The 24,439-nt window shown below is 40.0% G+C and overlaps 1 protein-coding gene across 1 annotated transcript; it reads right to left on the reverse strand.

Annotated features, from left to right (window-relative positions):
* Positions 1 to 1,215: 1,215 nt before the first annotated feature.
* Positions 1,216 to 23,703, reverse strand: LOC116180340 (thyroid receptor-interacting protein 11-like). Its single transcript, XM_031500278.1, has 5 exons — positions 23,478 to 23,703; positions 23,316 to 23,362; positions 8,077 to 10,393; positions 2,861 to 3,064; positions 1,216 to 1,852 (listed from the first exon to the last, which is right to left on the reverse strand). Exons 1-5 carry the CDS (start codon positions 23,575 to 23,577, stop codon positions 1,338 to 1,340), a joined length of 3,183 nt encoding a protein of 1,060 aa, XP_031356138.1. The 5' UTR covers positions 23,578 to 23,703; the 3' UTR covers positions 1,216 to 1,337.
* Positions 23,704 to 24,439: the final 736 nt, after the last annotated feature.

Below are 24,439 nucleotides of genomic sequence, written 5' to 3' on the forward strand. Positions count from 1 at the left end.
TCTCAGTCTTCTTCGCGTCTCTTTCAAAAACTTCAGAAGGTATTCTTCACATTTCCGAGTTCACACTGCTCTTCTCTACACTGCGACGTCTCACCACCTCCCTCATATTCACCCTTTTTTCAAGCTTTGATGACGCCTACGTCGAGCCTTCTTCAAATTCTCCGCAAGCCTCCTTCGTGCCTACTTTACGTTTTATTCACATCCCCTTCGAGCCTTCTTCACGCCTCCCTCTAGTCATCTTTGTGCCTTCTTCATGTTTTTTGCACTTTATTCACGCACGCTGTCCTATACCTCCCTTGAATCGTTTTTACGCCCACAGCGAGCTTTCTGTACGCCTCATCCTATTCATACCAGCCAGCCTCGAGCTTTCTTTACATCTCCATCAAGTCTTCGTCACGCCCGTCCCACACCTTTATCACGCCTCCCTCAAATCTTCTTGAAGCCTTCTTCACGTATTCTTCTTAGATAAAATTGAAATGGAACATTCATGTGCTTCCAATTCTCCCGATATCCAGCGAAAATTTACATTTTCCTATCTGAAACTCAATGGATTAGAAGTAAAAACACCACCTCGCGCAACATATGCTCCTGATACCAGTTTTAAATGAACATAAGGTGTAAAAACGCTCCTTGGGCTTTGAAAAAAGAAAACTTCCCTGGTTTCCAGGGAAAGTCATACAGAGTAAATTAGGTACGAAAATAGACCGCAAAAACTTGTGTAGGTTTCCTTAAAGTCACTAAATATAGAAAGTATCGCAATCCATTGGGCTCGTGTGTTAGAGAGAGAACGCATGATTTTTGCCCAAAAATGGCGGAAGTTACCAGATTCTAGTAACTTTAATGTTAGGGATTGTTCCACCTGTTTGGAGATATCTGTATATATTTTTATAAAACATGACAGTACTATGAAGTTAGGTTATAAAAAATGACAGCTATTCAGATTTTGTCAATTTTTTTAAGTTGGCAGCAAATTTGCCCAAAAATGGCGGATGATTGCGGTACTTTCTATATCTAGTGACTTTAGGTTTCCTAACATATGATGTCCCCCTCAACCCTTTACGAACTCGCAGGGTTTCAGGGAAGCCAAGTGTCATGGTCCTGGGATAGATACTTTCCTCAGTTCCAAACCTGAAAACCGTTTGGCTCCCTTTCCCCCCATGGTATGATTAAACAAGGTAGATAATTTTAAGGAGGGGGTAGTGCAACTCAACTCAAAACATTGTAAAATATTTATTTCCATATATACATTAATACTTTTTTACAACAATAAATTATATTATTAAAACTTTTGTATAAAAAATAACAATCGTCTTGGCAAACCGGACGGGAACGCCCCCTTATGTATTATCCTTAAGGACGTCCTTCAGTATCGCGCTCGAGTTTCTGCTCTTGGCGAAATCGACAAACGTCGGCAACACCACTTCGCTTAAAATTAGTGGCGACTGGCTAGGAGGCGGCGTGCTCGACGCGCTGCTGCCGCTCGCCTCCGAGCGGTTGGACGCCAGTAGATTAGGTAGAACCTTCGGCCGCGATTCGTCCTCTAAAAATCTGACGAACGCGGCGGACAGCGACTGCTGGTTCTGGTCGTTAGCCGCCGCGTTCGAGCTCAAAATCGAGGCCAACCAGCCGGAATGTTGCTGTTTACTCAGCAAGACTTTCTCGTTCTCCTTCTTGTTAAAGTCTAGGACGGTCGCGATGATTTTTAAGATCTGCTTTTGATCGTTTGCGCTCGACGAGACATAACCTATGATTAGATTCTTGATCAAGCTCTTATCGATCTTGGTGTCGGCCTGAGCGTGAAGCTCCCTGTAGCTGCTATCTCTCACTTGCAATTTCTCCTGGAGCTTCGCCACTGCAAATCACAAAAATACGTTAGTTGTCCCCGGTACGGCCGCGCGGCTATCAAATAATAATACAAACTGACGCCGAGACGACTACGAAAACCAGCCTGTAAGTGTTACACAGGAACCGATCATTCTAAACAAACCAGTACCTGATGTAATACTCACAGCCTAAATTCCCTCTAGAGACATGCGCTCATGCTGCAAAAAAAAAACCTAAAAAAGTCAAAAAACAAAATTATCGGTACAAGACGGCACAAACGAGGCGACAAAAAAATGAGACAAAAACGTTGCAAAAGAATTGGTGAAGCTCTAACTGTATTCATTTTACCTCACTTAGTAAACTGAGGCGGAATTATAACTAACCTCACAGTTACCAAATGAGATTAAGAAAACACAGTCAAGCGAGTTGAGTGCGAGCGTGCGTGCGGATGCTACAAAAAAATTAACGCTGCGATATGCGAAATTGGTGCGTATTTGTTGTTGCGGTAATAAAAGACTGGGACTAGAAAGCGAAGGATAAAAAAACTGGCACTGCGCATTATTTATGACCAAAAATTAGCGCAGGTGTGGACGTCACAGTTTAAACTCAAGCTTGCAGTGACGCGAGACTCCAAAATTACAAAATTCAATTCTGAATCGTAAGTTAGAAGTTGGAGGTAGAAATGGGGGACGTGAGTCCACACTTTTCGCTTGGCTTTGACCATAAACAACTACGTCAAGATTCTGCGCAAACACATCAACTTTACTTACAAGAAAATGCAAAAAATGAAGTGAAATCTAATTTCAAACTACGATGATTGGTGTGAGGCGGTACGGTAGAACGTGTTAATATCAGTCGATACTCTGGGACTCGAAATACCCAGAATTACCAGCTGATATTTCACGTGCGACCATTCGACTACAAATTAAGTAAAAAAAACCAACGTTACTGCTCTCTCTCAAAGAGTTTCGTTTACCGAAATCGCTAATTATAATTAAAAGCGCGTGCTAACTTTACGCGTTTACGGTTGCGTTACCTTCCTCCTTCAGGGCGTTTATGTGTTTTTTAGATTTTTCCAGTTGGTCGGTGAGACGCGCGGCGGCCTGCAGGCCCTGCTTGCTCTCGTCGAGTTGCGCCCTTAGATTGCCGTTTTCTTCCCGCAGCGCGTCTTGGACCCTTTGTTCCAGCACTATTTGCCGACGAATTCTTTCCGTCTCGTTGAAGACGTCTTTCTCCTTCTCTGCAACGGATTGAACATATACAAACGTTATTTCGTTAAGGCTTTGAATATAAAATTAGGAAGAAGTCTAAGCCTGTACTTTCGCGTGGGTCTCTAAAAGTACCTTGAGCGATAGATGGAGCCACGTGAAAAGTACCTTTAGATTTATATGCACGCTTTCCGAAGGCAGTCACTGCTCTTCCTTACTACAGAGCGTTTTATATGTAGGACAAAGATAGCCTGAACTCTCCCACTTGCACTCATTGATTTGTTACCGTACTCTTATGTTGATAATAGGCGCGCGTACATAATTGAAAACGCTGCAAATACCAATTTAGACACAGAAAATTTCATAGAACAAAAATTGTAGACAATTAAATTTACTATAAAAAAGTCCGCGACGGCATATATCTATCTTTAATCGTTTAGCCTTACCAACCATTTAAAGTTGTACCTAGTGTCCTCGTTGGTTTCAATAATATCTTTGAACGCTTATCATATATTAATGGTTAAAGACACATATATGCCGTCGCGGACTTTTTTGTAGGAAATTAAATTCTCTACATTTTATTAGTTTTTCTGTACGAAGTTTCGTTTTCACAGCGTTTGAAAGTAAATGTTTGTACCTTTCGTTTTGTGACTGAATCTAAAATTCAAAGGTTGTGAGCAATTTGATTGTACGTGATAGGGTTTTGTGTGCTATTTAAGTTTTATCCTGTGCTTAAACCCCCTAGTTTTTAGGTTATTCAATATTTTCCACAAAACAATAATGAATTACATGTTTATAAACAGGATCGAGTAAGCAGTGATAATAGAAACCAAAAGAATTCCAGTAAGCAAGTGTCACAAGTAAATTATCTGCTGCAATTAATGTGCTCCCTATTTCGTAGTAAAATAAGATTAATAAAAAGGCGAATTTCGAACTAGTCTTTTTAAAAAATCTTATTTTACTAGGAAAAAATGAGTACCTACACTTGCAGCAAACAATTAATTTATGGCACTTGTTTACTACTTGGCATTCTTTGGTTTTTTATTATCACGGTTTACTTTTGTTTATAAACATGTAATTCATTAATGTGTAACTGTTTAGTGAAAAATATTGAATAATTTAAAAACTACGGGGTTCAGGCACAGGATATCCCTTCTAAGAATTGAAGAGCGCACCACAGACCATCGAATAGAGAAATAAAATAGTGGTAGTTCCATTTGAATAAAAATAGTTATAGCATTTTGAAATCTAGAAATTTTACAATTTTTTTGTAAACACTCTGTATCATTAAATTCAACTTCCTCATTACCAAAGTGTTGCCTTTTATTCAGATTAAAATTATTGATTTCTATTTCTTAACTTTAAAATCAAGGTCGCTACGATTTATGAAAGTGGGGCTGGTTTATAGAGAATTATTCGAAAAAAATTAATAATTTGGACTGCAGAGGTTAAAATGACATCGAATTAGCTAAAAATAAACATGCTGTTCCATTTAAAAAAATCAGCTGTGTATTGACACCGTAAACATGAGACACTCTGTACATCCAAAAATAATTTCTGTATATGCATAACATTCTGTATAATTGATATAAAACGTAAAAAACGAAGAAAGAATGGGAAAATTTTGCATTTGACTTCAATTATCTCGTTATCTATTGCTCTGAGAGAAAATGAAGAGAAATGAATTTGATTAGAATCGAATTTTCTATAAGATACAGTTGGTATGGAACATTCATTTTCAAAAGTTATTGTTTTTTTATGGAAAGATATAAAAAAAGTAATCCCGAAAATTAACAATCTGTTACTAAGCAAAATTCATCCTATCTTTTATATTATCCGTAGCTTGATAACGGAACAATACGGCAACCGATCACCCGATCATCGTAGATATCATAGTCATTGATTAATTTAAAATACAAATTAAAAAATCCATGCTTTGTCTTTCAAAGTGGGTGACTCCCAGATTCTCCCCCAATTCTTTCCGCTAGTGGAACCCTAAGCAAACCGTTTCCAACAATTGTCCCGATGATTCTTGCAAATCGATGGACTGTCAAAATTTTTTTTTCAAAATCCGAAGACTTTTGCTAGTTAACAAATGGAATAATTTCCGAAATATAACAAGAAATGTGACTCCATAATAGGCGAACAGAAACCTCTCGGAAAATGTACCTAAATTTAAAAAAAAATACGTCGAAATCCGTCCGTCAATTTGCAGAAATCATCGAGACAACTTTTGGAAAAGGTTACTTTGGGGTTCCACCATCTGTACAAAAATTTAGAACGCTATGAGAGTTATCCAATTTGTTTGTTTATTTAATCAATGGCTATGATACCTACGGTGATCGGGTTTGTCGTATTGTTTTGTTATCAAAAGAAGGGACCAAATACGGATTTTCAAAAAGATTGGATGAATTTTACTCAGTAATAACAGATTGTTAATTTTCGGAAATGCGTTTTTTTATATTTCTCCATAAAAAACAATAACAATTAAGAATGAACGTTCCATACTAAATGTATGGTCTACACAGACAATTCGATTCTAAACAAATTCACTTGAATACCTCACCGGAAAAAAAATGGAAAAGTTCATAAAAAATATCACTTCTCTTCATTTTTTCACTCGGCGAGATAATTGCAGTCAAATGCGAAAAAAAACATTTTCCCATTTTTTTCTTCGTTTTTTCTGTATAACAATATATTTCGAGAGTTTCCGGCCAGGGGATTAGATTTTCAAATTCAGCGGATTTTTTTACATAGAGTACATTTGGTCTTGTTGAGTGCTGAGTGTTGAGCCCAAACCATACTTTTGATGAATTATAGGGCTTTGCTTCGCGCCCTTCTGAGAGTGTATTATTAGTATGGGTAAAAATTACTGTGTAAAAAATATAGCAAAGAGCTCTTGGGTATGGCTATAGTATGTGCAAAACCAAATTAAACCTGGTGTTAGATTTGCTTTTATTCCAAGTGCATATGTATAAAATTTCAAAAATGCGTTCTATAATAGTGTGCGTTTATGGAAGAACACCATAGGTATTTTTATATGTCCCTAAGACAGTTTGAAAGATCGTGTGACAATATCCAAGGACTGTAAAAAATTTTTCACAGCATTTTTTTCTTTTGTTTTTTTTTATTTTAATATTCTTAACTTAACATATATTTTTTATATTCTTTATGTTTTCGAATAGTTTTTTTATTAACAATACATTGTTATTGGGGTAACCTATGTTCATAAATAAATAAATAAGTTGGCACTCTGCATGCGCAAAACCAAGTGCATATGTATCAAATGTCATTTAAATACATTTATAAATTAAAAAAAGTTTGCAATTCGGTTCATATATGGCCGAGATACCAAAAGAGCACTATGCATTTTGAATCGATTAGGCTCAACTTTTGCCATTGCTTTTGCATGGCTAAAGCTATGCCCATATTGAATTTCTGGCAATTCAGTTCATAACTCACGGAGATGTCAAAAGGGCCTTCCTTATTATACCTCAAGGAGCTCGATAATATGTGAATTGCACTAATAATAAAAATAAGAACATCATTTTTTTCCCATTTTCGCATATTTCCCTTGCGCTTTGAGCAGAATGTGAAAAAAATAACGACAGTTTCATTTTTTACAACGCTTCGATCATCCCAACCGGAACCCCCAAAAGCACCTGAAATTATAACAATATGTAGGTCAAGGGTTCGAGTCGTACCTACGCCAGATTCTTTTTTAACTAAAAAGTTTATTAAAAGTTCAAAATTAAGATGTGCGTACATTTTTTTACAAACGCTCAGAAAACAAAAAGAGATACAAAAAAAGTTATAAAAGATAAATTGTAGAGAATTTAATTTCCTACAAAAAAGTCCGCGATGGCATATATGTATCTTCAACCCTTAATATATGATAAGCAATCAAAGACTATGAATGCCAACGCAATCAAGATGCGCAACTTTAAATGGTTGATATGGCTAAACGATTAAAGATAGATATATGCCGTGTCGGACTTTTTTGTAGTACATTTAATTGTCTCTAATTTTTGTTCTATAAAATTTTTTGTATCCCAATTGGTATCGGCAGCGTTTTCATTTAAAGTGCGCGTGACTAGTATTTACGTACCAACAAAAGATTACAGTATTGAAATCTTCAGTGCAAACGCAATTACCTCTCCCCCGATTGTCACGGAACCACAAGTTCCCATTAGGCTAGACTTCTTCCTAATTTTATATTAAAAGGTTAAGGTGAATTGCGCAGCTCAACGGGCATTCAGATGTCACTAATCCAAAACAGAAGTCACCTTTGGTAAGGGATAGGCATCACCAAAATTCGCAAAATCGGTGGAGCATTAGGTGGCCCAAACGGCATTAAATTGGTACAAAATTAACAGTACTGTACTATTCCATAAAGTCACTAAATATAGAAAGTACCGCAATCCATTAGGCTCGTGCGTTAGAGAGAGAACGCATGATTTTTGCCTAAAAATGGCGGAAATTACCAGATTCTAGTAACTTTAATGTTAGGGATTGTTCCACCTGTTTGGAGATATCTGTATATATTTTTATAAAACATGACAGTACTATGAAGTTAGGTTATAAAAAATGACAGCTATTCAGATTTTATTAGTCAATTTTTTTAAGTTGGCAGCAAATTTGCCCAAAAATGGCGGATGATTGCGGTACTTTCTATATCTAGTGACTTTACTATTCCAATTTATAATGCAGTAGAACTACCGGTCACAGAGCAGGAGAGTGTTTTTAATAGCATTTAATGTAATAGCTAGAGGATTCCAAAAATTAAGCACAATTTCCCCAGAAAAAAAAAAGTGAAAAGGTCTGCGGAACTCTGTCAGTCACTTAGAAAGCTTTAGAAAGGACCAAAAGTGCTCTGCGAGGAAGATCTCTGGGGGTAACATTTTGTAGCTATGAAAATGCAACCTTTCAGTGTCAGTACGTGAAAATAATTAAAGCGCTTTCTTTCCATTATTTTTTGCTCAACATGTTCTCTTGATACAAAGGTCCTCATAGATTCTCCGGGTAGGCGAAGAAAATATCTTACCTTTCTGAAATTGCTCCAAGACAAGCTGCAGGTTCGTCAATGCGGCAACGTGCCTGTTGTTCTCATCCTCGATATCTGAAATTTTTACCCTCAGCTCGTCTCGCTGATTGCCGACGAGCTGCAGCTGCGTTTGCAGCGTCTCCACCTGCTGGTTGGCGCGAATATTCGCCGACGTGTAGACGTAATTCGAATTCTTCTCGCGCGCCTCGATCTCGTTGACCTTCGCCTGCATCTCCTTGTTCTTCTGTTCGGCCTGCACCAGCTCCTGGGTGTACATCTCCTCAACTTCGACGAGGTGCATGCGCAATCGTTCGAGCTCCTTAGTGAGCGCCGACGCGGACGATTGCTCGCCGACGATTTTTTTCACGTTCGCCTGCTCCTGGAGGAGATTTTGGGCCATGACCTCGCACTTCTCCCGCAGGAAATTGTTTTGGTCCGTTAACTTTTCGATTTCGCGATCTTTGTTGGCGATGAGCTCCGGTCCGGTTTCGGAGGCGAGCCGTTCGATCTCCGCGTGATATCGCACGTTTTCGTCGTGCTTCTGCGTGAGCAACTGGGCGAGTTCGTTGCGCGCCGCTGACGATTGTTCGAGCTGCGATTCCAAAAGCGCGACGTGGTTCTGCAGCTCTTCGCGCGTCGACCGCTCCTCCACGGCGGCAGTGTACTCCCGCTGTAAATGGTCGAGCTTCTCCTCGAGCATCCGCCTGGCCTCCTGCGAGCTTTGGAGCTCCTTCCCCATGGTGTCGATTTGCAGTTTCGCGCCGGTTTCGGTTATTTTGGCTCTTTGCAAACGCTCCGTGTAACTTTGAATTTCGTTCGCCTGCTCCTTGGTAAGCTCTTCCAGTGCTGACAACCGATCGCGTTGCTCGCTCACCACGGCTTCAAACTGTTCGACCTTATCTTCGCCAGTGCTTCGTTTCAATTCTTCATTTTCTTCCCTCACACTTTCCAAGGCGACGAACGCCTCATTACACTTGTACTCCATGTTTTCGTAATCCACCCTCGCCTTGTCCAAAGCTTGCTTCAGAGACTGTTTTTCTTCTTCCAAACGGCTACACTGGATCTTTAACTCTTGGTGGTCGGTCTTAGTTTCGCTAAGCTCCTGCCCGGTGATATTCAGTTGGCGCTTAATGTAGTCGAGTTCCGTTTGCACCTCCTCATTGGTCTCCTGCTTGGAGGTCTCCAAATCGGTTATAATCAACTCCATGTCTTCGATCTTCTTGTTCGCGTTCTCAAGCTGCGATTCCATCAGTAGCATGTTTTCCTCGTTCGTTTCGGAAATGGTCTGCAGCCGGCTGTTTTTGAAGTTCTCCAGCTCGAGAATGAGCAAGTCATTGTTCTTCATAAGCTCGTTGCACTCGGTCTCGTAGTCCTTAAGCGCTTGCGTCTTCGCGATCACCTCCTGACTGAGTATCTCGGAGTTTTGGAGAAGCTTTTCGATTTCGAAATTTTTCTCGTTGACCACCTTCGATTTCTCCCTAGTAATTCCGCAAATCTCCTCCTCGAGGGACTCGGTTTTCGATTTGAAGTCAATGAGGAGCTTTAGGAGATTTTCGACCTCGTTAGCGAACTCGACGATTTGCGGATCTTCGCCGGTGATAATTGAAGAAAGCGCGGACGCCGGATCGACGCTGGTGTACTTTTCCAAACACTCTGTGATTATTCCCAGATATTTGACGTGCCTTTTCGAATTTTCGACATTTTGGCAACGTTGAAATCTTTGCAACGATCGCTGCACCTCGGAAATACCGCGAACATCTTCGGTAAGTGACAAGAAGTCTTCCTTCACCTTCGCCAGCATGCTCCGTATGGCGTTTTTCTCCCCTTTAAATTTTTCCCACGTCCTCCGATCTGTCTCGCGAGAAATTCGGGTGGTGCCGCTCAACTTCGCCAGTAACTCCTCGTTCTCCTTCTCGACCTTACGGTAACTCTCCCTAATCGTGTGACACTCAGCTTGAAGCTTTGCCGAGTCCAAATCGCCCTCCCTGGCTTCGCCGTTCCTTATCAGCTCGATTTGCTTAGTTTTTTCCATATTTTCCGTCAGCACCTCCCCGTATTCCCTTTTTAACCTCTCGAAATCCGCCGACAGCTCGTCGTGCCTCTTCTGAAGGTTATCCCTTAGCGCGACCAATTCCGCCGTGGTCTGCTGATGATCAACGTCGAGCTGCTCCAGACTATGGACCAGCTCCTTTTTCTCATTTTCGAGAAGATCAACTTTGTTGCGCAGATCCTGGACGAGGGTGGTGTCGCGTTTACTGGTCGATTCGTTGCTGGAAGCGTCCCAAGACCAGTGGTTTTCATTCTGTGCCGCGTTTTGCTGGAAAGAAAGATATACATTATTACTACAGTCTGGGAGGCATAGCACCCCCCCCCCTTCCAGGAAGCCCCCTTCATCTCTTCTCCCCAGTTTTAATTAGGAGGTCTATTCGTTATTTAGGAGTATTCGTTCGACATAAAGTTATCTTATCTTTAACTCTGCCCCCCACCCACCCCCCGGTTCTACCGACAACTTTTTAATTTATTAATCAATATCAATGCAAACAAATGATGATCGATGAAATCCCCCTCCCCCCACCCCACCCGGAAAGGACCATTACTTTTAAAGAACGTCACTCTTATTCCAGGAGGAATACTCCTAGACCCCTCAATACTAATATATTGGATGGTTCTCGGGAGGGAGGGGGGGATACCACCAAGAGAAAAAAGATTCAATGGCCCTCTTTCGGAATAATGATGAGGGTACCCAGGTCTTAACTTTTTGGTACAAAAAAATAGAAAGGGGGGTATCTTCTGGGTAGCATTCCCTACCAGCCAGATTCCTTATACTGATTTATTGATGCTACATGTTTATTTTTCGGTTAAAGGCGTTTGAGAACGCCACTCCCATGATAAACTAGAAGAGGGGGTAGGGGTGGGGAGATTGAATCGTCCTTGTCTGGGAGAAAGAAAAATTCTAGTCTATCTCGCTCGAAATTTAAACAAAACTGTCACTAACATAATCCAAAATGGTCAATGGAAGGCGCTGTTCTTCAATATTGCCTCACTATTGAACCTTTATTTTCCTAAGAGGCATAAGGAAAGGCCAACGTGTTTCATTCCTCCGGCACCCCTGACTACAGGGATACCGGAGGCGGGCTGCTCAGGGCTTCCTGGCCCTCTTCAGCCAGAGAACGGGATTGTAAGGATGGGTAAAGTTAGGGATTGGAACGGAAGGAACGGAGTTAGGGTGCTGAGGGGGAGAGTACTGCTCCAGCATTCGCCTCGTAGATTTCAACATAATGCTAGCATTATGCGAAGCTACGTATGTCTGAGGAAAACCCCCTGACAAAACCCCAGACAGAGCAGTCGGCAGCGGGATTCGAACCCACAACCTTCCGAATAGCATCGGTGAGTGCATCCACTGCGCCCACGTGCCTCGGTAAGAGGCATAAGGCCATTATGTCCCTCAGCAAAGGGACGATTATATGACATCCCCCCCCTCTTTAAATATAAGGGTTTTATCCTGGGAGGTATTCCATACTCCCCAGACCCCCACCGGTACTAACTTTCTGTTGCGACCCCTAAACTGTTTGGAGGTACCGGGGGTCTAGGGGGTATGGAATATCCCCTAGGAAAGGAAGATTCTATGGCTCTCCTACAAAATTTCAATAAAAATAATGAGGTGTCTAAATGGGTATGAAATACCTCCCAGAAGAAAAAGGGTTAGACTCTCTTAAAAATAAGGGTTTTTCCCCTTACTCTGGTATGGTAGTAACTTTCTGTATAGCGATCTCTAAACATTTTGGAGATAAAGGTAGGAAGAGTAATGCCATTCGATGCTCTCAAAAATAAGGGATTTGTCTCGGGGTGCTTTCCATGCCCTACAGACTCCCCAGGCCTTAAATATTTTTGACGTGAAAGTAGCATTGAGAGGGCTGGGGGTATGGAATGCCCCCCAGAGGGAAAGAAGAAGCTCTCTCCAAATTTTCATAAAAGTGATGAGGTCTCATAAACGGGTATGGAGTGCCCCACAGAAGTGATTCGGTGCCCTCTCTTAAAAATAAGGGTAATTGTCCTGGGGGGTATTCCAGATCCTATTTTTATTTCATAAAGGGAACCTGACCCGGCAGCACCAAAAGGCCTGATACTAACTTTCTGTTATATGTTGCGGTCTCCAAACATTTTGGAGATAAAGATAGTAAAGCTCTCGAGGTAAATGCTACAGTATAGGGAGGTGTGGGGGGGGCTAACTCGACATCTCTTAAAAATAAAGGCTTCTTTCCTGGCGATATGCCACTGTCCCCCGACTCCCAGTACTATCTTTGTGTTCAAAACTGTTCAATTCCACAACAGCACAGAAAGTAGTACCAGAGGGTCCCTCGACCCCCCCCCCCTCCCCAGGAATGGAAAATTCTGTGGTCCTCCGAAATGTTTAAAAGATCGACGAGCTCTCTGAAGAGAATACTCCCCCCCCCCCAAGAGCGAAGAGTATTTCGATGCCCTTTCTTAAAATTACTAAAGGAATTTTTTGTTTCCGAGGTATTCCTTATCCCCAGTTACTACGTTCTGTCGTATTGAGGTTTCTAAACATTTTGGAAGTAAATGTAGTACCTAAAGGTATGGTAGTATGGAATACCTCCAGGAAAGAAAGATTATATGGCCCTCTCGAAAATTTTCATAAGTGATGAGGTTCCTAAACTGGTATGGAATACCCCCCAGAAGAGTAATTCGATGCTCCATCTTAAAATAACGGTTTTTTTCCTGAGATGTATTCCATACCTCCCAGACCCTCCGCTATTAACTTTCTGGGTTATGGTCGCTAAACATGTTAGAGGAAAAGGTAGTACCTGGGGATCTGGAATACTCCCCAGACTAAAGAAGTGTGATATAATCCCTGTCTTACAAATAAGGGTTTTTCCATATCCCCTAGACCCCTCGGTACTAACTTTGTGTTGTGTTGCGGTCTTTAAAGATAATGGAGGAAAAGGTAGTACTGGGTGATCTGGAATACTCCTCCCCCCCCCCCCTTTACGCAGGAAAGGAAAAATCTGTGGTCCTCCTTCGACATTTTTAAAAGATTGACGAGATTTCTGAGCAGGTATGGAATACCCCCAAAGAGAGAAGAGTGTTTCGATTCCCTTTCTTAAAATTACTTAAGGGGTTTGTTTCCGAGGGGTTCCTTATCCCCAGGTACTGCGTTCTGTCGTATTGAGGTTTCTAAACATTTTGGAAGTAAATGTAGTACCTAAAGGTATGGTGAGTATGGAATACCTCCAGGAAAGGAAGATTATATGGCCCCTCGGTACCAACTTTCTCTTGTGTTTTGCGGTCGAAGCATTTTGGGGGTAGGTGGTACCGGGGGGCCTGGAACACCCCCCAGGAAAGGAAGATTCTAGGTCCCTCTCGAAAATTTTCGTAAGTGATGAGCTTTCTAAACTGGTATGGAATACCCCCCAGAAGAGTAATTCGATGCCCTCTCTTAAAACAAGGTTTTTTCCTGGAGTGTAATTTTCATAAGAGTGATAAGGTCTCTAAACGGATATGGAATATCCCTAGAAGAGTATAATGCGATGCCCAATCGCTTAAGTTTTGTTCGTTTTTTGGTCCGTTGCTAATCTTTTCGAGGGGCGGTGGAGAGTGGGGGGGGGGGGCATTTTGGATATACGCATACCAGTGATGACGTCACGCTAGTAGTCTAATCTATTCTAATTGAACGCACCCGCACCCTACGAATGTGTTCGTTGCGGTTATACGCGTATGACTCTCAAGTTTTCACAACTTCCTAATGCCTTCGCATTCTCAAGTAATGGGCTTCATTTGCATATCCATTCCACTAATAATGACATTTTTTACGGGAGCGCCACAAAACGTTTTTGTTATCGAACACAAGAAAAATATTGAGGTTATTGGTTCAAATGCGCGCGCGCGCGCGCTCGAATACATTAAGACAACCGAAGTCGTTTTCGAACTACAATCGACCGTTTTGCAATGCAAATGAATAAACAAAAGGCTTATTATTTTCGTTTTTCCGGTAAAGTAGAAAATCTCCACGCGGTCGATTTGCATTAAATGCCCGGTCATTTGCAATTACAAAAAAAAGGGTGTCGTCTCTCATTCAGCCAAGGCTCGTCCGACTTTAAAGCGATAATGACTAAGTTATTTGCATAAATACAAATACTATTAAGTGTTAAAAGGTCATTTCTATGAAATTGTATTCAAATGCGAAGTTCAAACGAAAAAAAAACCGATGGGTGTAAGTAGTAGAAAATTGGGGAAAAACGTGTACATTTGGGCGCGACTAATTGATTTTTAATGTTTAATGGTTACGACGCGCTAGGGGGAGTTCGACCGATGCAAGGTACACGTACAGCTTTTACAAAAAAAAAGGCCATAATTATACATATTCATAAAATATGCGGGTCACAGGAAACCGGCATTGTCACCGACAATGCAGGTTAAATATTTGCCTCCTAAACCCTACCTTGTTTTTCAGTTACTCCTGGCTTGCCGGAGCACATTTTGCCGACCTGGTCGTTTTTCCGCTGCCTCAGCGTTTCTGGACTAGAAACAGCAGGTGTATTGTTGTATTTAAAAAAAAGACTGAAAACGTGCAAGCCAAGTGAAATTTATCACGGCTCGAGGAGTTTGTGGAAGTAATGCGGTTAATAAAATCGTAACAGGCCAATTTCCCACCGGAAACACCCGATATCTACGGATAACGGATTGCGATTAGGAGAATTGGAAATAATAATCGCAAGAACAAAAACGAAAACCGCATATCTGCCCTACAAATACGAAGTTAATATACTCGTTAAACGATAAGCTATCGAAGGAAGTACGGGATTAAATGACTTGAGTTTTTTTTTTATAAATTGGAAACGCTGAGCCATTCACTTCAGATAAACATTACAAAACTCCAAGAAGGATTTGTAGTCTCCTAGGCATTTTCCATGATAGGCCAAATTTAAACGCTGCATAGAACCTGCTCAACTTTTAAAGCTCGCCTCCTGATGGAAAGCACCTCGAAAGTTTCAAAAAGGTCTATATCCTAGGAAACCTTAGAAAGATTAAGCACATAGTAAAGAGAGTGCCAGAGTGGCGTTCCAAACGCTTTGCACATGCTTATAAATACGTTCCAGAACATTATGGTACTCAAAAAGTCTCTTGATCTATACTTTATTTCCGACACCACACGCTCAGTACCCGTCTCCCTAGTGGTGAATGTCAGTGAATTTATGCCGAAATTTCGCGATCTACCCTTAAATTTCCTACCGACAACCATTAGCCTGTCTCCATGGGATGAATTTGAGTGAATTTATGCCGAACTCGCCCTCGCCTCGCTCGGCATTGGCTATTGAGAGAAAGGGAAACGTTTCAAAAATGTGTAGGAAAGTTTAGAAATGTCAAAAATGTTTTATTCTATGTCAAATGTTTTGGAAATGTCGAACAAGTTTTTAAATTGTTTGGAACACGTGCAGAAAATTCAAAATACAGTTCAGAAATTTTTTTAAATGTCAAATGTTTTGGAAACGTCGAAGAAGTTTTTATATTGTTTGGAAAACGTGTCGGAAATTAAAAAAACGTGTCAGAAATGTGTAAGAAATTTTGGAAATGGCTAAACTGTTTTTTTAATATCATGTTTTGGAAATTTCAAACAAGTTTTGAAATTGTGTAGGAAATTTTGGAAATGTCAAATATGTTTTTTTTGTCAAATGTTTTGGAAATGTCAAACAAGTTTTTAAATTGTTTGAAAAATGTGCAGGCAATTCGAGAAAGTTTCAGAAATGTGTAGGACATTTTGGAAGTGTCAAAAATGTTATTTTTTTATGTCTAATGTTTTGGAAATGTCAAACAAGTTTTTAAATTGTTTGGAAAATGTGCAGGAAATTAAAGAAATATTTCAGAAATGCGTAGAAAATTTTGGAAATGTCAAAAATGTTACTTTTTTATGTCAAATGTTTTGGAAATGTCAAACTACATAGTTTTTAAATAGTTTGGAAAACGTGCAAGAAATGTGTAGGAAATTTTGGAAATGTCAAACAAGTTTTTAAATTGTTTGGAAAAAGTGCAGGAAATTAAAGAAACATTTCAGAAATGCGTAGAAAATTTTGGAAATGTCAAAAATGTTACTTTTTTATGTCAAATGTTTTGGAAATGTCAAACTACATAGTTTTTAAATAGTTTGGAAAACGTGCAAGAAATGTGTAGGAAATTTTGGAAATGTCAAAAATATTTTTGTTTAATGTCAAATGTTTTGGAAATGTCAAACAAGTTTTGAAATTGTTTAAGAAATGTGCAGGACATTCAAGGAACGTTTCAGAAATGTGTAGGAAAGTTTGGAAATGTCAAAATTGTTTTTTTTTAATGTCAAATGTTTTGGAAATGTCAAATAAGTTTTTAAATTGTTTGGAAAACGTGCAGGAAATGTGTGGGAAATTTTGGAAATGTCAAAAATGTTTTGTTTAATGTCAAATGTTTTGGAAATGTCAGACAAGTTTTGAAATTGTTTAGGAAATATGCAGGACATTCAAGGAACGTTTCAGAAATGTGAAGGAAAGTTTGGCAATGTCAAAAATGTTTTTGTTTAATGTCAAATGTTTTGGAAATGTCAAACAAGGAACGTTTTGAAATGTGTTTAAGAAATGTGCAGAACATTCAAGGAACATTTCAGAAATGTGTAGGAAGGTTTGGAAATGTCAAAAATGTTTTTGTTTAATGTCAAATGTTTTGGAAATGTCAAGCAAGTTTTAAAATTGTTTGGAAAACGTGCAGGAAATGTGTGGGAAATTTTGGAAATGTCAAAAATGTTTTTGTTTAATGTCTAATGTTTTGGAAATGTCAAGCAAGTTTTTTGGAAATGTCAAAAATGTTTTTGTTTAATGTCAAATGTTTTGGAAATGTCAAACAAGTTTTGAAATTGTTTAAGAAATGTGCAGAACATTCAAGGAACATTTCAGAAATGTGTAGGAAGGTTTGGAAATGTCAAAAATGTTTTTGTTTAATGTCAAATGTTTTGGAAATGTCAAGCAAGTTTTAAAATTGTTTGGAAAACGTGCAGGAAATGTGTGGGAAATTTTGGAAATGTCAAAAATGTTTTTGTTTAATGTCAAATGTTTTGGAAATGTCAAGCAAGTTTTGAAATTGTTTAAGAAATGTGCAGGACATTCAAGGAACGTTTCAGAAATGTGTAGGAAAGTTTGGAGATGTCAAAAATGTTTTTGTTTAATGTCAAATATTTTGGAAATGTCAAACAAGTTTTGAAATTGATTAAGAAATGTGTAGGAAATTCAAGAAACGTTTCAGAAATGTGTAGGAAATTTTGGAAACGGCAAAAATGTTTTTTTTTAATGTCAAATATTTTGGAAATGGCAAACAAGTTTTTAAATTGTTTTGGAAATGTGTAGGAACTATTAAGAATACATACAATACATATACCTATGATCCCACGAGCTTAATAAAGTTGTGGGGAAAATACGCTAATACTAATCACTTATTAATTTTTTTATTTTTTGTTTAATATTGACGCTAATACCAGGTGTTAAAAAATCAAAAAAAAACCTACCCACAAAGCTAAAAAAACCCTAGAATTATGGGCCCGTATTTTCCAATTCCGTATTTCTGTATTTTTTGGATAAAGTTGGGCGTATAGTCACAAAAGGGCACAACCACAAAGAAATTCTATCCCGAAAATGGTGGCGAAACAAAAAAAATCTGATTTAAGGAAAACCGTTCTTCTCATTCCTCATTTTAGAGTGGATTTTTTTAAAATGAACAAATGCTTCATTTTTTGAAAAAAATCTCGCAGACAAAATTTTTTAGTTTCACATGCTGTACATCAAAAAAAGTAGAAAAAATTCGACAACTGCAGCTCTGACGTTTCGAGGTCTTTCAACCACTTTCAGAATCTCCAACTTGAGAAAATTACGCGTCAAAATATGAGGTAAACGTTCAGAGCTGGTTATCTAAAGATGATGGTAATAAACCAATTAGCAAACAATGCGGCGCGGTTGTTTCTGTAGGCACTTTACGACGCGTTGCCTACAAACTTAATTTTGAAATTCGAAGTCAAAATTGACTGTACGCAAAGTATGAAATACGAAAAAGTTACGCGACGGGCACATGAAATACTTCGGAAAACATAGGCAGGAGTCAAAAATCAATCAGTTCCCGCCAATTTCAGATGATGATTTCTGAAAGGGGCAAAAAAATTTCAAAAATGTCCGATTGCCTTTCACTTCCGTTACTTTATTTATGAAATGACGGTAATTTTACGAGTCAGTTGTAATAAACAAATGCGCCAAGAAAAAAATTAGCGAACAATGACAAAATGGTCGAAGTATGAAAATGCGATAAAGAAGCACCTTTATCTTTTTACATGCCTGAGCGTTATCGCGAGCGCAATTAATAGAAAGACGCTTACCTGTAGTACATCGGGACGCCCTTTTTTTTGTTACAACTTGCGTCACGCGAGAATTCGAATTCGGCACACTAGCATTTTGGTGAAATCTACAAAAATGGTAAACGCGCCTAAACTCACGAGCAAAGCGGCACTCGTAGTGACTGTTGCATTCTTTCTAAGTCACTTACGCATAGCGTGCTATGGGCGCAGACGCGATGCTGATAAGAAATTGCTTAGTTTACGCTACTACACTTTCTTGCGACCGTTAATTCAAACACGTTTTTGTTGTACAGAGATGATGCAATTCAGCCTTTACCCACGCTTTTGCAACGTCGGCCGATTTCGAATTTGACCGCCAAAATGAAAATGGCACGTTTCGCGAGAGGCCACGCCCACCCACCTTTTCAAATATATCACAAGGACCGTTTTGTGTACCCAAAAAAAATACTTCCCACCATTTCCTCGATATCGCGCGCTGAACAAACATACCAACAGCGACGACGGCCATTTCCTTAGATAACGTTCCCTCTTAGCAAACAACGTGCGATGTACAAATAACGAGATTGAGGAAAAAAGCACATACCTGAATGCGACCGAAAGGCGCGAGGGTTGCAAAAACAAGGCGAAATTAAAGGAAATTCCCCTTATTTATAACGGCGGCGGTAAAAAACGTGGTTGCCAACGGCGACGGGCGATAGCTGCAAATTAATCCCCGGCTTGATTAAACAAAGGGGGGAAAAGTTCCAATATTAACAATATTTAAAAACTGGCTGACGCAAAACAAACAGCGCTATCAAAACCGTACGCAAACAGTTCGATATTTTTGGTCGACCAGCCTGTGCTGTGTTGCAAACCAAATCGAAGTAGTTAGTGTAGTTACTAGTGCCACAAGTACAACGGGACCAAGATTTTTCACAGTTCCTAATTATTTGTAACCCCCCAATTAAAATTTAGAAATTTGTTTGAAATAAACACTCAAAAAATCAGAGGGCTTCAATGGATTATGTTCTCCTGTTAGCCAAAGTAATTATACCAGTTTCCTCAAAGAAGATCAGAAGCACTTCTTCAAACATCACATTCTCCTAATACAAAAGTTTAAAAGATAATGTTTCTTAATCTTGGAAAGATTCATTATGTTCTCCTGGTAGCTAAAGAAAATTTGCAGTGCGTCATTAATAAATATTGCGTGAATTAAAAACAGACAACCCTCCTCAAAAATTAAATCTCCCGATACAAAAACGTCCTCATAGATTATGCTCCCCTGGTAGCTAAAGAACAGTTAATTACGAGAACGTTTGGAGGCAAGTATCACCGGGGGGTTCTATAAAACCGGTTATTAACGACCCCCCCGGTGATACCATCTGCCTCAAAACGTTCAGGGCCCTAGACTCCTTTCCCAAAATCATGGTTTAGACTGAACAATATACAAACAGGGGTCTGAAGAACAATTCCCTACAACTGTCATAAAACCTTGCGTATAGTGGGGGTATTATAGACCCCCCGTGAAATACCATCTGCCTCAAAACGTTCAGCTCCAAGGACTCTTTGCAAAAATCATGGTTCAGGAATGAACAATAACAGGGGGTCTGAAGATGAATCAAATTTGCCCTACAAACTGGTCAAAAACTTCGTATATGTGAGGGTAATTATAGACCCCGCCGTGATTAACATCTGCCTCAACAACGTTCAGCCAAGGACCCTTCCAAGAATAATCATGGTTACGGAATGAACAATAACATAACAGGGGGGTCTGAATGAGAAAAATTATCCATACAACTGTCATAAAAACCTTCCGTGATATGTGGGGTTATTATAGACCCCCCGTGATACCACATCTGCCTCAAAAGTCAGCCTAAAGACATCTTTTCGAAAAATCATGGGTTAGGATATGAACAATATCAAAGCCGGGGAAAATCTGGACATACCTCCCCAGTAAAGAGAACGAAAATTTTCCCCTCCTAAAAAAAAGGTCATAAAAACCTTCGTATACTGGGGGTTATTACAGACCCCCGGTGAACATTTCCTGCCTCAAAACGTTCAGGAGTCCAAGGACTCTTTCCAAAAAATCATGGTTAGAATGAACAATAACAAACCAGGGGGGTCTGAAGAGAACATAATTTTCCCTAAGCTGTCATAAAGACCTTCGTATAGCTGGGGGTTATATAGACCGCCCGGTGATACCATCTGCTTCAAAACGTTCAACCCTAAGGACTCTTCCAAAAAATCAATGGTTTAGGAATGAACCAATATCAAGACCGGGGTCCGAATACCCCCGCAGGTAAAAAGAGAACAAATTTCCTACGAGTGTCAATAATAACCCTTCGTAATAGTGGGGTTATATAGACCCCCGGGATACCATCTGCCTCAAAACGTTCAGTCCTAAGGACCTCGTTCCAAAATCCTGTTTAGAATGGAACAATACAAACAGGAGGTCTGAAGAAACAAATTTCCTACAACTGGTCATAAAACCGTCGTATATGGGGGTTTATTATAGACCCCCCGGTGATACCATCTGCCTCAAAACGTTCCAGCCCTAAAGACTCTTTCGAAAAATCATGGTTTAGGAAATGAACAATATCAACCCGGGGTCTGGAATAACCGCTCCAGGTAAAGAGAAAAATTTCCCTATAACTGTCAATAAAAACCTTCTTATACTGGGGTATTACAGACCCGCCTGTATACCATCTGCCTCAAAAACGTTCAAGTCCTAAGGACTCCTTTCCCAAAAATCATGTTTAAGGAATGAAAATAACAAACAGGGGGGTCCTAAGAGAACAAATTTCCCTACAACTGTCATAAAACCTACCATACTGGGGGTTATTATAGACCCCCCGGTAATACCATCTGCCTCAAAACGTTCAGCCCTAAGGACTCTTTCCAAAAATCATGGTTTAGGAATGAACAATATCAAACCGGGGGGTCTAGAATACCCCTCAAGTAAGAGAGAAAAAATGTCCCTGCAACTGTCATAAAACCTTCATATACTGGGGGTTATTGTACAACCCCCGCTGATACACTCTGACCTCAAACGTTCAGCCTAAGACTCCTTTCCAAGAATACATGTTTGGATGAACATACAACAGGGGTTTGAAGAGAACAAATTCCCTAAACTGTCAATAAAACCTTCGGATGTGGGCGATTATTATAACCCCCGGTATACCATCTGCCTCAAAACGCTTAGCCTAAAGTGAGACTCTTGCGAAAAAAATCATGGTTTAGGAATGAACATATGCAACCGGGGGTCTGGCGAATACCTCCCCAGCGTGATAAAGGGAACAAATTTCCTATAAACTGATTCTAAACCTTGTATACTGACGGGTTATTACAGACCCCCTGGTGATACATCTGGCTCAAACGTTCAGTCTAGGACTCTTTCCAAATTCATGGCTTTAGAGATTGAACAAATAAACAAACGGGGGGTCTGCAAGAGGAACACAATTTACCCTACAACTGTCATAAACCTTCGTATGTGGGGGTTTATTATAGACCCCCCGGTGATACCATCTGCCTCAGAACGGTCACCCTAAGTACTCTTTCCAAAATCATTGGTTTAAGGAAAGACATATCAAACGGGGGTGTCTGATACCCCCATAAAAAGAGAACAATTTCTACAATGCATAAACTGTCGTATAGTGGGGTTATTATAGCCCCGGTGTACCATCTGCTCAAACGTTCAGTCCGTAAGGGACTCTTTCCAAAATCATGATTTTAAGGACATGAACATAACAGACAGGGGGGTCTGAAGAGAACAAAATTTTCACTACAATGTCATAAACCCTTACTATGTGGGGGGTATATATAGACCCGGTGATACTGCCTCAACGTTCGTTCTTAAGGACTTTCAAAATCAGGTTTAGGAAAGACAATAAAAAACAGGAGGTCTGAAGGAACAAAATTTCCCTACACCTGTCATAAAACCTTCGTGATTGGGGTCATTATAAGCCCGGTGATACCATCTGCCACAAAACGTTCAGCCCTAAGGACTCTTTCCAAAAATCATGGTTTAGGAATGAACAATATCAAACCGAGGGGTCTAGAGTACCCCCCAGATAAAAGAGACCAAATTTCCCTACAACTGTCATAAAACCTTCGTATAGTGGGGGTTATTATAGACCCCCCCGGTGATACCATCTGCCACAAAACGTTCAGCCCTAAGGACTCTTTCCAAAAATCATGGTTTAGGAATGAACAATATCAAACCGAGGGGTCTAGAGTACCCCCCAGATAAAAGAGACCAAATTTCCCTACAACTGTCATAAAACCTTCGTATAGTGGGGGTTATTATAGACCCCCCCGTGATACCATCTGCCTGAAAACGTTCAGTCCTAAGGAGTCTTTCCAAAAATCATGGTTTAGGAATGAACAATATCAAACCGGGGTGTCTGGAATACAAAGAACAAATTTCCCTACAACTGAAGCATGTTAACGGCTAAGTTTTACATATATTACTAATGCGCATAAGACAGTATTTACATTATAAATTAAGACGGAGAGAGGATCTTTTTTGTTTACCAGTCTTTCATCACCATTAATGAATTTTAAGGGCCGTAAACATCAGTTTTCGCATCTATCTGGTGCTTTTAATGACAGTTAGGGTGGCGGGTCGCCGTGGCCCCCCTGCCCCGTGAATCCTTAATCCGACAAGCCCAATGTGTCTATTATTGGCATTACGAATTCGAAGAACTGTACATTTGTGTTTGTCGAACGCGATAAACGCTCGCCTTATCTCCGAATATGCAAATATTGGTACTGTTAATGCCTCGCTTTACGAAGTTTACAAAACACTCTACCTGCCTGGAGCCCAATTAAAATTAGCGCCAATAAACCGACCCAAAAGCTGCACGATAAGCGGACCACTCACCCTCACGTTGCAGTCGTTAATTTCGAAGTCTTTCCTCGGATCGTTCTCTGCGAACAGAAAATTCGAGGTTATGTTTGTGACGGATCGTTAAGGGCGCCTTTCGCCTTTGCACGTTGAGCGACTTTCGCACTTAACGCCGTAGCGCGAAAAGGTCGATCGTACCTGAATTGCCGACGATGCCTTCGGCCAAAACGCCACTCGCCAAATTCGTGAGTTGCCCCTTTATCGTATTCAAACTTTCGTTGAAGTTTAGCCAGGACATTTTCGCACGTTACGGGAACAAAATCGATTAGTATTTTTCGCGATTTTTGCAGGAATTCATTATTTTTTTTGCACTGAAATTTTGTATGCCAACACAACACCTAAATGTTTTTACTACGGCGCAGTGGCGGGGGTTAACCCGATCACGGACTGGGGCCTAATTCGAAGTTTCCGTTCTGATTTTTCGATCTGTGCATTACGCATTCGTAATTTGAGCATTTTCGCATACAAAAGTTCGTGTTTTAACAACTTTTGAGTTGTTGAACTATTTGGCAGTGGACAAGTCGCGAGTGTTACGCCACTGCAATATTTACACTTTCAATTTTCTAGTTTGACGTTTGGCGGAAGTAAAGATTGAGTATACCGTTTGACCTGAAAACATCCTTTTGGGTTTAAAAGAAATCAAAGTTACTTTCCGTCGAGTAGATATACAGAGTGATTTCTCATATCAAATTTTCAAAGGAAGACGTAAAGGAGGTCTTCTGGCGTGATACTTTCTTCGGGAGAAATAACGAATACTTCCTAGAAAAAAGATAATTCAATGATTCGAAGCATCGGGGGGTATAAACCCCCCAGAAAAAACAATTTCTTTAAAAATAATAATAAATGTCCTCCAGAAAAGGACGCTTCGATGGTACCTCCGTAGATCCCTCGCTGAAATGATCTCCCTCTATTTGAGAACCCCCTTATTTTGTTTCCTGGGAGGTACCCCCCAGATCCTCCGTTGTAACGGCGCTTAGTACTCTCATGATTTTTTTTCTTGAAGAGCCATACTCCCTAAAAAAGATAGTTCGGGAGTTTTCCCTCTAAAATGTTAGGTAGCTGAAGAATGTCGGTGGAAAATGCAGTACCGGTGGGTCTGG

Source organism: Photinus pyralis, unplaced genomic scaffold (genome assembly GCF_008802855.1).
Source record: "Photinus pyralis isolate 1611_PpyrPB1 unplaced genomic scaffold, Ppyr1.3 Ppyr1.4_LG9, whole genome shotgun sequence".
NCBI classification, from domain to species: Eukaryota; Metazoa; Arthropoda; class Insecta; order Coleoptera; family Lampyridae; genus Photinus; species Photinus pyralis.

Bases quoted from the DNA above. Each gene is read 5' to 3' on its own strand.
- LOC116180340 (XM_031500278.1), bottom strand. From the start codon at position 23,577: ATGTCCTGGCTAAACTTCAACGAAAGTTTGAATACGATAAAGGGGCAA. The intron at 23,363-23,477 runs GTACGATCGACC...TTCTGTTCGCAG, and splicing joins AGGCATCGTCGGCAATTCAG to AGAACGATCCGAGGAAAGAC. The intron at 1,853-2,860 runs GTAACGCAACCG...TGTGATTTGCAG, and splicing joins AAACGCCCTGAAGGAGGAAG to TGGCGAAGCTCCAGGAGAAA.